The following is a 15898-nucleotide window of genomic DNA, read 5'->3' as shown; positions in this document are numbered from 1 at the left end:
ATCTGTTCTAAGCATTTATTCAGTGATTGGATGGGTTCAGAGTTACCTGGTGAGATTGTAATGTAGAGCTGTCCTATCTTGTTGACATTCAAGAGCAGGTTCTTTATTCTACACCAGCCCATAAGATGTTGTACTAGTTTTCTGTAATCCACTAAATTGTTGTCCTGAATGAGGCCCACCATTGTTGTATCGTTTGCATATTTCAGGATGTGGTTGGGGTTAAACCTGGGACAACAGTCATGGGTCATCAGAATAAACAGCATGGAGCTCAAGACACAGCCCTTTGGGGAACCAGTATTCAAAGAAATGACACTGGAGGTGTTATTACCCACAAGTTCTGTTGGTGAAGAAGTCCAGGAGCCAGTTGCACTGTGGAGTGTGGAGGCCCAGGGGGACCAATTTTCATACCAGATGTTAGGGGATGATCATATTAAATGCTGAGCTGAAATCCAAAAACTGCATCTGCAAGTCGGCATTCCTCTCCTCCAGGTGTACCAGGCTCAGATGAAGATGGAGATGACTTCCTCAGTGGAGTGGTTAGGCTTGTATGCAAACTGGGATGGGTTAAATGATGGAGGCAGTATTGAAACAATGTGATCCTTAACCACCCTCTTGAAGCACTTCATGATAGTTGATGTTAGTGCAACGGAGCAAAAGTCATTAAGACACCCGATGATTGGTTTCTTGGCTCTGGAATAATTATAGCTGACTTAAAATATGGGGGAACAATGGTCTGGTACAGTGATGTATTAAAGATGTCCTTGAGCACATGGGCTAGCTGTTCCACACACGCTCTGATCAGCCTTCCTTTAATGTTGTCAGGAACGTTCCAGTGCATTTCCATGCATTCACGGAAAACAGCAACTCCGTCAGAAAGCTGACCACAGCTACACTGTTTCTCTTTTCTTTTTTGCTGTCAATATTTCAGAAAAACGAGCTGCTAGCAGCGTTGCTAATTCAGTTATTCTGCTGCAAAAGTTATATGTGTTCCTGGCGCTGCTCCTGATTAAACTCGTTATTAAACTCTTCCCATACTGAGTAGATCTCTGATAGCAAACTTCTAAATGCTAAAAGCTAAATGTTTGCAGTTTTTCCAATGTAATAAATCACAAGGTAATCAATGAATGCGGTCATCTGCCAATCAAGTGGTTTTAAAGCTTCAGACTATGAACCTACCCTGCTTGGTGCTGCTAGAACTACCCCTGAAGTAGGTAAAAGAAATCTGAGAACAGCCACACTGAGCTGGGCGGATTTGCTAGTAGAAAACAAATATGGCCAACGCATAACGAACCGGTTAGAGGGGGTCTAGTGGAAAAGCACCTTTAGAGAGCCTGACCTGGAGCCTCATGTATAAAGCGTGCCTACTCACAAAAAATGTGCGGCACCACATTATACACACAAGTTGGAAAATGAAAGTAGTGTGAAAGTTTGTGTAAATATACGCAAACTTTTTACTTGCCTTTTTACCTGAAAATGTATGACAGCCACACATTCTTATTTTGTGGACAATAAGAAAACTAGAAGGCAACCAAAACTCACCTAAGTACACCGAAACCTGAATACATTCAGTGTATTTACACCACGAAGCATCAAACCTGATGTTTTTTTCATGATTTTAATCTTTTATTGTTTAAACTTAAACAATGAAACTGAACTACATTTATCCTCAGACGGTGACATTATTTAATTTATTTTTCACAAAATAAATAAAAGTACAAGGATGTGAAAACCTCACTTGAATGTAAATATTAAAGTTCCTACGTTTTTGTCACATAAAGATTGGTCTGTGCACCGAAGGTTATGAAATGCATGTTATCTGTGGGTAATTTCATTCTCACTGAAAAAGAAAACTGGCTCAGGTCAACAGTTTAACTCTAAACATGTCAGGTTTGATTATCTGTAAGGAGATCAAGGTGTGCAGACAATCAAACATAAATAGCTGTGCAAAGGTGTACAGTGTAATTGTGGATCGTTTTGGCTCTGATGGAGAATATCACCAATAGAAGGTTTCGGGGAGAGCATTTGTTCAGAGGCCATATTGATCTGCTGGGAAATGTTGATGGTGGTTATTGGGCCATGCTTATTGTTTCAAACGGTGGCAGCCTTCTGGGTTTTTATACAAATTTATGGGTAGCGACAGGGTTGACCTGGAGCTGCGCTCTACTTCCCACAAATTATGATTTACAAAGAAAAGTTGTGCAGATATGTGTGTATGCACGGCTTTATACATCTGAATTATTTTGGTGCACCAATTTGTTTATATGCCAATTTTTAGTCTGAAAGCTGCGCACTCTTTTATATGTGAGGACCCTGGAGATGTTGGCAGCTATTTTGAATATAATCCCTTTGTTGACTATTTTTCATGCAATGGAACACACAATTTCAGTTTCTTTTGAGACTTCTTTGCATCCCTTACCAGACTCAAGCTACATTCTACATTCTGAAAGCCTCAGAAAGTTCTTTGCAACTCACTATGGGGTTCACAGTCACTTCAGCAGTTTGGAGTACCAAGCTAATTGTCTGGGGTTTAAACAGGAAAAATCTCAATCAAACGAGGAGAAATAATGTTCTTATCTTATTGAACTTACTTTAAGATTTTGAGTGGGTTGTCCTAATTTATTCACTGAAAATACATTTTTTATCACATTTTACAGAAAATTTATGTTGCTTGAATTTTTTCATACTGTTAAAATTTATATTAAATATCTAAAAAATACGAAAAAGAAAACACAGACTGCTGAAAGGTCTTAAGTCTGTCATGCTGGTTTATATTAACTAAGATATATATGGGGGTTTAGCACTGTGGTATTAGTAAAATTATGTAGTTTTCATAAATGTTGGTTTATATTTTACTGCCAAATGCATGTTAAGTGCTTAAAGAGAATATAACTGAATAATCAATTTATTGTTTGTTAAAAAATGTATAGATTGGTTCCAGTGCTGAGGAAAAGCTGACAGAATCACTGGGGGTTGAGAAATTCTCATCTGATATTGCCCCAGTAACCCATTGGGAAGAACTGGCTGCTCAGGAACATGGAACAAGGCTTACTAACAAACCAGATCTGAAAGAATCAGAGAGTACCACTGTAGATAAGATTTTCACAGAGATACAGCAACTCTCAGACACCAAAATCATCACTCAACTCATAGAGGTACTGTGATTACAGTCTGTCAGTGTTTGTCAGTGTTAAGCTTACTGTTAACTTATGCAAACAGGAATGAATCTAAGATTCTTCTAAGTTAGTTTCAATAATGTTTTGACTTTTTTCAAGGTTGAACTGCGCAAAAACGAACCAGAGGATCTGATCATACCCACCAGTCATTTGGATTTGCAGCAAAGCAGACTAGCATCTACTGTTTTTCACATTAAGAACAGTCCCACTGAGCTTTACCCAAAAGCCATGGCCCTGCAAGTGGAGGAGGTTCAGGTGAGATTAGTGGCTGCACACTTGCAAGATAATATATATATACAGTATATACAGTATATATACAGGGGTATATATATATATAACGTCTGCTTGGACTAGGACGTTAAAACACAACACTTGACACAGAACCATAATGTTCATTTTATTCTTTTAATGACAATATCCATCAGAACTGAGCTGATATTTGTTTTTTTTTTATTTTCTGGGGCTTGATGAGGCTAGCGGTGGAAACTGAAAGAGTTTTTCCATGCACAAAGTTTTTCTCATTCCATAAAATGAGAGGTGTTTCAGTTTCATTGTCCAACCCCTGTATATATACAGTATATACTGTATATATATATATACTGAACAAAAATATAAATGCCCCATGTCAAATATAAGAGTTTTATGAACATTTTTGTTACGCAATATATAGAGAAACTCAAAATATATTTTGAGTAATTACTGATTTTCATATCGGCATTGATAACATCGTGGTATGGCCATTTGTAGTGGATTGACAGTCTTTTGAACATAAGGGTCAAGTTGAAGAATTTGCCAAGCATGCAGGTTGGCTTCTCGTAGGCGGTTACGGACAGTCTGAGGTGTGATGTGTCTGTAGTGCAGACCAATAGTCTCATCAGCTGTGTGTGTCATTGGTCTTATCCGATCCCATAGATGGACGAGCCGGATGTGGTGATCTTGTGCTGGAGTGGTCACACGTGACCTGTGAGGATAAGGTAGATTTGCAGTAGTGCCACTCTGTTGGAAACAAACTCTTAAATGGCCTATGGTCCAATAATGGACATTGAGCCGTGCAGCTACTGCTCTGGTGGACGTCCTTGCACCCAACATGCCAATGGCATGCTCTGACATAACTTGAGACATATGATTCATTATGACTTGTGACAAAATTTGACATTGTGGGGTGGCTTTTTATTGTCCCCAGTCCAAGGATTGTCCAGTTGTTGCTCATTTTATCTGATCTCCCATGGGTGATGTCCCACCCATGCACTGAGTAAAAAAACAACTCTCTGAGTAGTGCTTACTGATGGCAAATTGGATTAAAAATTATACACAAATCAAGAGAAATATTCCTTTTCCACAATAAAATGTCAGCAAATGCTAATGTACAGTTTTTAACTGCATATGGCAACAATATATGCATGGGGCATTTATATTTTTGTTCAGTATGTATGTGCGTATATATATATACTGTATATACTGTATATGACACTGAAGCAAGAACATAAGAAGCTTGAAGCTAAAATCTGAAGCTTGAAGTAAGTCTGATCTTCCTTTTGTTGAACAGCAAGGGTTACAGCTTGCACAGCTTCAGATGTCACTGATCCCCAAGCTGAGAATAGCAAATGCTGGGATAAAGGACATTTTGGATCAGGAGGATCAGTGGGGCACTATGGCTCAAGATGCAGCTGCTGTTATCCAGATTAAACAGGCCCAGTTGCAACTTGTCACTGATTACTGCAAGCAAAGAGAAATGGTAAAAATGATGATGGATCAGCTCACTGCAGAACTACAAATCATGAAAATGTAAGTTATGATGACGTCTGTGCTTTTTGAACATTTCACTTTCATAAAGCAGTGCAATCTCCTCAGTTTGACTTAAATGCCTTCAATGAGTCAGTTTGGACCTGTTTTTCTATCAGACATTCTGAAAAGCTCAAGATTTTGACCAGTTTTAATCCGCCGTCCTTGAAGATGAAACTGGTCAAAAACCTTAGGAGAAATCTGTTAAAGTTTGAGGTGCTAACTTTAACAGACTAGATATGAGATTGCTTAAACATTTTTAAGCAAAAATGGCCAAAATTTGTCCTTTGACCCAAAATGGCAGCCTCTCTGTACATTTTAGGACATACTTCCAACAGACTACATACCAAGTTTCAGATCTCCTATCTTTTGTTCAGGGGGTGCTGTTGATCAGTTTGGCCTTTCCCACGTTTGATTCCATTAAAAATACTTAATTTCAAATGGGGGACAATTTTTTGTATAGCTTCCTGAATTTTTAAATATATTTAGGCCCCTGAATTTGCATTTTTGGCTGTAAAAAAAAAGAAAAAGAAAAAGAAATCCTTCAAATGCAATAACCCTTCACAACAGTTTCACTTCTTGTGTCTTATAAAATAAGACTGTTCTTGTGTCTTATAAAATAATGGTTGGATAGGCAGTTCTTCAAACATGTCCTAAAAACCTCAAATTCATACAGTTTTTTTTATAGTAAGCCATTCCACTGTTGTGCTGCTCTGACTGTTATTGAAGATTGACCAAATGTAGGCCTGTACTTTGATGACTTATATTGCCGTAGTATTAACCTCCGTGTTGGGTTTTTCTGTTTAGCAGCTTACATATAATTTTAGATATGAGATTGCTTAAACACTTTTAAGCAAATTTTGAAGCACTATCAATGTTTAATATATCGATGTCATCTGACTGGTGTTCTTCACAGTTTTGGTTTTGGAGGATGGGAAGTTGTTTGCTTTAGCTAGAATTTACATAATGTACATAAATATAGCGGAGTTTTACTTTATTTCTTACATGAATGTAGGCAAATTTGCTTTTGAATTTCAGAATAAAATGCATGTGCAAAATCATAGTAACTTTTTTGCTATTCAGATCTCCACAGGAGAGCAGTTTCAAGGAGGTAGAGCGACTATGCTGCTTCCAGAGACGTGTGGAGGAGAACCAAGTGACACTTGGGGAGCTGCTTATGACACATGCAAAGATTTGTCTCCATCTTAATAGATCGGATCAGGAAACTGCACAGATTGAGCAAAATATTCTGCTAGAAACGTGGAGGGCTCTGGAAACAACTGTTGAAAACCACCTTCATCATGCAAATGTCCATTCTCATTACATCAACACTCTTCTAACAAATCTGCATAGTCTGCAGGAACATGTAAATCTACTCTGGAGCGACCTTACAGCCAAGCGTTCCCTACCTATTAAGTGGTGTTGCAAGGAGGCACAAATCCTGATGGAGGCAAATGCTGAAGTTAAAGCAGCCAAGCAGCAATACTTCCATTTACAGCAACTATCAGAAGAATTACTACACAGCTCCCAATGGAAGAGAGAATCAGAGGAGATAAACAACAAGCTCAAGGAGATTAAAAATGAGCTTTGTCTCGCAGATGAATTGTTATTATCTCAAACAAAAAACAGCAGCAACCCCATCATGGAGAAAATTATCACAGTAATTAGAGATGGCCTTGCATGGGCCAAGCAAATGGAGATTGGCATTGAGGGCAGAAGGAAGTGGGTGCATCTTCTTCCTGAAGAGGTTCACCGGCAGCTCAGAGATCTAAAGAAGCTTCAGTCTGAAGTAATGGCCAAACAGGGTCAACTGGAGTCATTGGTGGAGGAGGTGACAGAGCTGCTTCCACAGCTGGATCAGGCTCAGGAGGTACCATTTGTACATATTTCTCTAGAACGCCTTGAAGAACTGTCAAAGTTCACCACTGACAAGCTGTCCAAAGCTATAAAAGAGATAGAGTTTGGGCTCCAGATGAGAGAAAAGTTATCTGAGCAGATGGCTGATTTAGACTCTTGGATTGTTGTCTACCTACAGACAGACGTATCAAGGTGTGCAAAAAGTGAACCTATAAGTTACAGTGATTTGGATCATAAAGTTTGCCAGGTCCAAGAACGCCTAGCTGAGGGAAAAAGACAGGCAATAATCTGTGAGGCTCTTTTAATGAAGAGTAAAGACATTGCAGTAGAACTCAGTGTAACAGAGAACTGTCAGCTTTTTGACAAGATTAGAATGCTCCAGGAAGAGATCAATACCATAATCAACCACGAGAAGGCCCAAAAAGAGGAGATGGATCAACTCATCAAGACTGTACAATCAAGAAAGAAAACCTTTGTCAGTATTGAAAAGAGCTTGAGACAAATGTCAGTCGAGATGAGCAGACTGAGGTTTCCGATAAAAAAGGAGGCCTTGCAACTCTTAAAACCTCTAAAACTCCTCCTTCTGGAGCACAAATCACAGGTTGACTGTCTGATACCATGGACTCCTCAAGAGCAGTTGAAGGAAATAAATTATGTCATTTCTGAACTTCAAAATAAAATTGCATCGCTTGAAATGAAATCCAGGGATCATGAGAATTACCTGAACATCAAGCAGGGATTGGGGATTCTGAAAGAGAACCTTCAGCATCAAATTAATTTGACCAGAGAGAATAGCATGGACCTGGTAAAGAAGTACAAAATATGCCACAGCCTCCTCATCCAATTTTCTTTAATGAAAGGATTGCATAAACAGGCTAGCTACAATCTTGAGTTGATCTCTGCAGACCTGTTTCCCTCACAGCTGACTGCGGAGCAGCAGGGGCTTAAAGAAACTGAGGACATCATTGATACTTGGGAAATTACTGTCTTCAATAATCTCAGTCTCATTGAATTGAGTGTGCTCAAAGAATTGGACCTTGAATCAATGAGGAAATCTACTCAGGATTTTCTCTCAAAAACCCTCAGAGAGCTTCAGAGCACCTCTTTGTTGAAGCCCAACCAAGTGACAATTGACAGGGAATACCAGCGAGTTCTGTCTGTAAAGAAGGTAGTAGAGTTACAAATGAGAGCATTTCAAGTGTTAGAGCAAAAGAAAGGAAGCACAAAAAGGAGACAATATGATAAGTTGATGGACTTGAAGAATTCCATCCTGAATGAATGTGACTCAAAAATGGTAAGTTGTGATTTCTATTAGAACTGAATAATACTTTGTTTACTATCATGTTTAAATATTTTATAAATGAAGGATTTGTTGTTTTGTTATTTGTTAGTAATTATTTTTTTATTTAGAAAGACAGATTTCCATCACATTCGTTAATTACAGCTTTACCCATTTAAGATCGTACATGAGTATAGATAGATAGATAGCATTTATTGTCATTGAACAGAATTCAACGAAATTTCCATTGCAGCTCCCGTGCAAAAGGTCAAATATATACAGTAAAAATAAGCAAACACACAATAATAATAATAACAATATATACAACTAAATTAACTAAAGGCACTCAACCACACCAAAGAAGTAGCAGCAGGTCCAATTATGGCAAAGTACAGATGATGTGACAGTGCAAAGTGCAGAACAACATGGCTGTGTGGGGGTGGGGGATATGTATGTGTGACTGCGAGGTTATGATATGTGTGGGAGGGGGGGGCGGCAGGGAGTAATGGCTCTGACGGCTGTGGGGAAGAAACTGTTTCTCAGTCTATTTGTTGTAGTCCGTATATTCCTGTACCGCTTGCCTGATGGCAGCGGCACAAACAGTCTGTGGCCCGGGTGGCTGGAATCCATGGCTATGGATCCAGCTCTCTTCTTGACCCGGTCTGTGTAAATGGAGTCCAGGTCTGGGAGGGGGCATCCCACAATGCCTTGTGCTGTTCTCACCACCCGTGTCAGTTGTTTCCTCTCCAGTGCTGTGCAGCTACCATACCACACAGTCATGTTGAGGCAGAGGATGCTCTCGATCATTGCCCTGTAAAAGTTCACGAGCAGACGTGAGGAAAGTCCAGCCCGTCTCAGTTTCCTGAGGAAGAAGAGCCTTTGTTGTGCTTTCTTCACCAGGTGGGAGGTGTTTGTGTTCCAGGAGAGGTCAGACGTGATGTGGAGGCCCAGGAACTTGATGTTGTCCACACATTCCACCACTTCTCCATCTATGAGAAGGGGAGTGTGATCCGTCTTCCTGGACCTTCTGTAGTCCACAATGACCTCCTTGGTCTTCCCTGTGTTCAGCACCAAGTTGTTGGCTGAACACCACTGAGTGAGCTGCAGAATCTCCTCTCTGTAGTGGGTCTCGTTGTTGTCTGAAATGAGACCCACTACTGTTGTGTCGTCCGCGTACTTCACGACTGTGTTGGTGGGGTGGATGGCCACGCAGTCGTGTGTAAACAGGGTGAAGAGAGCTGGGCTGAGCACACAGCCCTGCGGCGTGCCTGTGTTGAGGACCAGTGGGGACGATGTTGAGCCACTTATTCTCACCACCTGAGGCCTGTTGGTGAGGAAGTCTCTGATCCAGTGGCACAGTGAAGCGGGCAGCCCCACCTCGAGTAGTTTCAGCACCAGCTTGTCTGGGATGACAGTGTTAAATGCTGAGCTGAAGTCTACAAATAGCATCCTAACGTAGGTGTTGGGATGCTGCAGATGGGTCAGGGCTGTGTGCAGAGTGATGGAGACAGCATCCTCTGTTGACCGGTTCGCTCTGTAGGCGAACTGAAGGCTGTCCAGGTTTGCGGGGATAAAGTCTCTGATGTACCTCAGAAGAATCCTCTCAAAGCACTTCATGATCACCGGGGTCAGAGCGACGGGCCGGTAATCGTTCAGGCTGGTGATGGACCTCTTCTTCGGTACAGGGATGATGGTGGAAGACTTGAGGCACTCAGGAACCATGGCGAGCTGCAGGGACAGATTGAAAATGTCCAGAAACACTCCTGCCAGCTGGTCGGCGTAGGTTTTCAGCGTCTGGCCTGACACCTTGTCCGGTCCTGTAGCTTTGTGGGTGTTGATCCTCCTCAAGGTGGCCATCACCTGATGCTTCTGTAGGACGAGGGGCTGGTGCTGCTCTTCCAGTATACAACCGGAGAGTCCAAGTGATTTTGTCCATACTGCCTTTCTGGTATTTTTTACAGCCTATTACTAATTTTGTTGTAAACAATAACAAAAATGAACAGAATTGAACAATAATGGGGATTGCACCATCTCGAGCAATAAAAACCACAAGAACATACAAGGGCAGGGCACATAATTCACAAGAACAATCAAATGAAGTCAGATCTAATTGGTTTTACATACTCAGTCCATTTGGTCCAGATCTTATAAAACTTTCCTTTTTCAACTTGGAGGGAAAAAGAAATCTTTTCCACAGCATAAATCTGGTAAACAATTTCAATCCATTCATCGATAGTGGGTGGATCTGGTTTTAGCCATTTCCTTGTGATGGATTTCTTACTGGCTGCCAGTAGTATAGCCAGCAGTTTTTTGTCTTTATTGGTCCATGTGTCCAATTGTAAGTTGCCCAAATACGTTTCACATTTGAATGGAATGTTTACATTGAATATATTTTCAATGTGTTTGTGGAACTCTTCTCAATATGGTTTTATTACTTGGCAGTCCCAAAAAACATGGAAGTGGTTGGCTCCGTTAGACCCACAAAGTCTCCAGCAGGCGTCCCCGTTGCTTTGATATTGTCTCTGAATGGGTGTAACAAAAAATCATGCAATGTTTTTCCGGCAAAACTCCCGCCATGTGTTTGATCTGATTGAGACCCACTGCAGTTGACATATTTCCTCCCAGCCTTCTTGTTAAATTATTACCTTGATTTCCTTTTCCCATTTCCTCTTTATGTATTCTGTATTCTCATGTTTAGATAGATGTATGGCATTATATAATTTAGAGATAATTCTGCTCTCTGATGTGGGCTTAATTAGTGATAGAAACACCTCCATGAAACTTGAATCCTTTTTTCTCAACACCTCTTTAAAATTTCTATTAAAATAATGTCTCACCTGCAGGTACCTAAAAAAAATCATCTTTTTCCAGTCCATGATCCTTCTGTAAGGTTTCAAAACTCTGAAATATCCCTTTGTGGACAAATGAATAATAGGTAGTTAATCCTTTTGAGATCCATAATTTGAATCTGTTATCAATCCTATTTGGTGCAAAATCCGAATCATAGGCACACCACCTCATAATTTTAGATGTATCTCCTATTCTGCAAATTTTAGCCAATTCCTGCCAGGACTTGAGAAAGCTACCTGTTATGGAGTTTCTGGGCTCTGCTGTTCTTCCTGTAATTTATAATCACTAAGTAGGGCTGTTATTGGGGTTCCTTTTATTGTCGTGCCTTCTATTTCCTTCCATGCTGCGATGTATGATGGTGAACACAGGCAGATTAAAGGTCTCAGCTGGGCTGCATGGTAGTATTCCTGTAAACAGGGAAGGCCCATTCCACCCTTTTCCTTTTTTAGTTGCAGAGTTCTAAACTTAATTCTGGCCTTTTTACCCTGCCACAGATACCTCACTATTAATCTATCCCATTCTGAGAACTGTTTAGGTGGGATTCTGACTGGTAGACATTGAAATAAGTACAGTAACTGTGGAAGGATCGTCATCCTGATGGATTCTAACCGGGAGTTCAAACTTAAAAAGGGGATAACATTCCATCTATTTAAATCTGATTTTATTTTCAAATTTAGTGGGCCATAATTTGTATCAAACAGTTTTGAGAAGTCCCTCGATAGTGAAACACCCAAATATTTGATAGACTCAGCCTCCCAATTCCAGTTGTACCCAGTCTTAATTGAAGACGGTGGATCGTAGTTAAATGTTAATACTTGAGTTTTATTTATATTAATTTTGTAACCAGAGATTAAACTGAACTCTTCTCTTTTTGTGTTCATCCGAGTATGTGTTTTGAGAAACATTTACTCAGAACTCTTGCTGCAGCATTTTGGGTCAGCTGAAGGCGTTTAACTGTATTTGATGAACTTCCTCATTATAAAGAATTCCAGTAGTCCAGCCTTGAAGTAACAAATGCATGAACTAATTTTTCAGCATCAACCTGGACAGGATATTTTCAAATTTAGAAATACTCAAGAGATGAAAGAAAGCAATCCTAGAAACTTGTTTAATATGGGATTTATGACATATCCTGATTAAATATGTAGTCTCTCTGGATCAGGCTTTATTAAGAGGCCAATGTAATGCCATCCAGATCAAGTAATTGACTGAGCAGGTTCTTTTTCAAAATGTCTGCCTTGTCAGAATTTAAAAGAAGAATGTTGTTGCAGATTCAGTTCCTCCAGATTAGGAGCATGTAGTTTGGGACAAATTGCGACCACCAATTGGTCGCAATTTTTTTTCACATTGAAGAACTCTATCACTATAATGATCTTATTAGCATTTAACATTAAATCAGATAACAAAATGTGAGATATGATCTAAAAACAGAGTAAGAGACTGGTGGATGATATGAAGTGTTGTTGCGCAACACCCCCCCCCCCCCCCTTCTTTCTCTCTACTCTCTCACTCTACTTCCTCTTCTGAAAGGGGAGATGTGCTACCAGCTCGCCGTCTAACGGGTGAATTGAGTTTCCTAAATCTGCTGGGATTTACCCTGTCCAGAACTGAAGTAAACTCTGTTTAAGCTGGCATCGAGAAAAGATTCACCTGGTTTCTGATGACCTACATCCAGGTGTCCCAACCTTCTTCCCCCTGTGAATTAGCCAGACTGAGCAGCCTGCAGTCAACTAGTTTCACAGAGCACACCTGTTAACGGTCTCTCCTTCTCTATATTACAACTTGCACTTGGTACTGAACCAGGTTGGTTTTAGTGACTCGGGCGAGTCCCAAGGATGTTGTTTTACATATGGGCTACCAGCAACCTATAAAACATTTTCCACCTCTTCCTCTCCAGAATCACACATCATAGCTATTTTACAACCATCAAAGAACTTTAAGGTGACTCATTAACTGAATGTCCACAACATCTTTTAGATTTTCTTTATGCTAAATATTTTATTAGTAAGGCCGTTTTGCAAGGGTCAGTACAGCTTAATTCAGTAGCAGAAATAATCAAATAAGTAAAATCAATCGTCTATCTTTCCCTACTGCTGACACTGAGAACTAAAAAGGGAACCTTTGAGAGAGACGGACAGAGTTATGGCATTTCGAACAGCAGACCTGGCCTGATGATGAAGAAAGAGTTGCAGCAGTAGGAGGAAGTTGATCGACGAAGGCAGGGATCTCTGTAGGTCTGATGAGCTTCTTCTCCGCATGGATGCTGAGGTCACACAGGCCTTGGGTGCTGGCAGGAAGGAAGGCACCAGTTCTTCTTCTTTGCCTTTGTTCTTTGTCTTTGCCTTTATCTTCATCTTTGTCTTTGGGATCTGAACCCAGCTGATGAGAGAAGTACGATTTGAAGCCACATGTTGCGGGGCTGACTGGTTGGTCCCCATGCGCAGGACAGTCTTCGGCTCTGTGGCCCTGGCTCTTCTTCAGCTGCAGAGTTCTTTGTCCATCTCGATCTTGGCTCAAAGCTGCCTGGAGGATCCAACCAAAGATTCCCCTTTTATAGGGTTTATCCACCTTTTGGTGCGTTTGCATTGGCTAGCACTGTTGCTGTGCTTGTTTAATTGACTGACTGCTTGGACAGATGATCTCATATCCATCACTGTCTTAAGAGACATTATGTCCTGATCTCTGTGCTAATGTCTCAGGGTTGCTCAACCTCCTATGTCCATTGCTTGCACAACCCTTTCTCTGAAACGTTTACGTTGTTCAACAATCTGTCTCCAAATAAGGCGTTGATCATCTCTGCTCTCCTGTTAGTTCCCCTTTTTCCCTTAACCTTTCACCTACCATTTACCTCCAACACATCAGTGATGTTTAATTGCAGTTACACCTTTTACACCATTTCAAGTTCAATGTCATAATCACATTTATAACTTCTTTATCTTCTCTGATTTAGCATTCATTTATAATTTTATAACATAACTTATTAATTACTCTTATTATAATCTTAATGTGAGTTATTACATATGTTTTCTGAAAAGAAACCAAGAATAACCATGATTATAATTATTTGATACCAAAGTTACAGTTATTTGTTTTTCTTGTAAGTGATCCCACAAATGTAAGTGTAAGTATTATTATAAGTAAACCAATATTAATATAAGTATTTTACTTTGAATCTTATCAATTACTCAAAATGTTTAGATTTCATTCTTTAAAACTTTCATGCTTTGAAATAAGGAATAGTCTCAACTATTTTTATAAATCTGCAGGCTGGAAACTTACTTCCTCCTTTTCCAGGAAACCTGCTCTTCCTGTCTCATGACTCTCTCTGTCTGACTAGGATTTCTTATGATTAGATAGAAAAAGAAGTAGAATTAAAGCAAAGTTTGCAGGAGACAAAAACAACACACACAACCAGATTGATTTTATTGACATTTAAGTCTACTATTGGGCCTAGATGTCACTTGAGTGATTCATTTTAAAGATAACTTTATTTATTATTACTGTTAAACTTAAATGTCCAGCATGGGGAAGTGGGATGATCTCGATTTCCTTGACAGAAGCAACAAGCAAAAGTGGTTTTAATGCTTTGCAACTAAAAATGGGGACACTGAAGGCTCCCACATACTCGGGTGTACTGTGCACATTCCCTGAATTGCTCAGACTCTGAGTGTACTGTCTGCAGATGGTTGAGATTTCACACTCAAGCATACTGATAGACTAAAATCTTCTTGTGACAAATTTCTTTATTTCCCACAACCCTATTGGATACTAGCAGGTTTGATGAGCTTGATGGGAGCTTAGCCTTATGTCTTCTCCATCAAGGAAGCCTTAACACATCTGCAGGACAGAGAGTCAGACTACGTGTCCTCACCCCAGGGTGTGCTGGCTCTCAACCTTATCAACTTAGTGTCACATCCAATTCCAACACCCTTGCCTCCAGAACTACATTGAGCTACATTTATTATAGATACCATTATCACTCAATGAGGCTATTCAGTGATAATGTAGCTAAATATCTGGCACACAGAGCAAGAGACAAGAACAGGAGACACGCAAAGATGTAGAGACACCAGAATAAACAGAAGAATAAGGCATAGCAGCACTGAAGCTGAGCTAGTGCGTTTCATACATTTTGTGCATCAGAAGGGATGTGCACAGGTTGTACATCAAATGATGTACAACAAGTTGTTTGGATAGTTTTAAATCTTAAAAACTCAAAACCTCTTATTTCCTCAAGTTTTCTTTGATGAAGAAATTGTTTGATCTGAAACATTTAAGTGGGGCAAAAATGCAGAAACCGAAGCATTTAGGCAAATGCCTTTTCATGGAACAGCAATTGTACTTTTTTTTCCAGGAGGATATGTTGAGGGCAAGAGATTGCCTGAGAAGCTACACCCTTGCTGCCAATAAAGCCTTCCAGTTTCTGCAGGACATGGAGGTCTCTCTGCTGCCTCTCCAGGGTTCTACTGGACCGTGTTGTGAAAGGATAGAAGAGACACAGCATGCTTTGGCATCTCTTCAGCATCAGTTTCAGGCCTACATTGAGGAACTTCAAAAGCAGGCTGTTGTGTTGACTAGCTTATCTTCACAGAGGGTAGGACAGCTCCAGGAAAGGATCCTGAGTCAACTCCTAGTTAGAATTTCCACACTCCTGGCACAAGGACACATGCAACTAGAAAATCTCCACAGGTAAATTGGGTCTAACTGCTAATGTCAGAGGATTAAAAAATGTTATAACTGCAAATAATAAAATGTTGCATGTAAAACTTTTTATACAATCAAACTATTTATATGATTTTACTCGGCTCCAAATTTTATTGTTTTATTTAGATTTTATGCGACACCCTAATGAAACAAACTACATTGTTTACCAGCAGACCTGGACCTGCAGAGAAAGATGCTGTACAAAGTATTATGTTGCTGTATAATGTCAAAAGCATTTGCTCACCCCTTTAAC

The 15898-nt window shown here is 40.0% G+C and overlaps 1 protein-coding gene across 4 annotated transcripts in view; it reads left to right on the top strand.

Annotated features, from left to right (window-relative positions):
* LOC116708782 (uncharacterized) overlaps positions 1–15640 on the top strand; it is a 246275-nt gene extending 230635 nt beyond the window's left edge. For 3 of the 4 annotated variants that reach the window (XM_032546812.1, XM_032546811.1, XM_032546810.1), the window contains 5 exons: positions 2928–3152; positions 3273–3428; positions 4720–4958; positions 6039–8106; positions 15296–15640. In XM_032546812.1, coding sequence (XP_032402703.1) covers positions 2928–3152; positions 3273–3428; positions 4720–4958; positions 6039–8106; positions 15296–15634 — 3027 coding nt within the window. In that variant the 3' untranslated portion in view covers positions 15635–15640. Of the gene's footprint in view, positions 1–2927; positions 3153–3272; positions 3429–4719; positions 4959–6038; positions 8107–15295 lie in introns of those variants that run through there. The other variant, XM_032546813.1, reaches the window with a different exon arrangement.
* The last annotated feature ends 258 nt before the right edge of the window (positions 15641–15898 follow it).

This window comes from Xiphophorus hellerii, chromosome 19 (assembly GCF_003331165.1).
Source record: "Xiphophorus hellerii strain 12219 chromosome 19, Xiphophorus_hellerii-4.1, whole genome shotgun sequence".
NCBI lineage: Eukaryota > Metazoa > Chordata > Actinopteri > Cyprinodontiformes > Poeciliidae > Xiphophorus > Xiphophorus hellerii.
The sequence above is the reverse complement of the archived record's forward strand: the minus strand, read 5'-3'. Positions and strand labels throughout refer to the sequence as shown.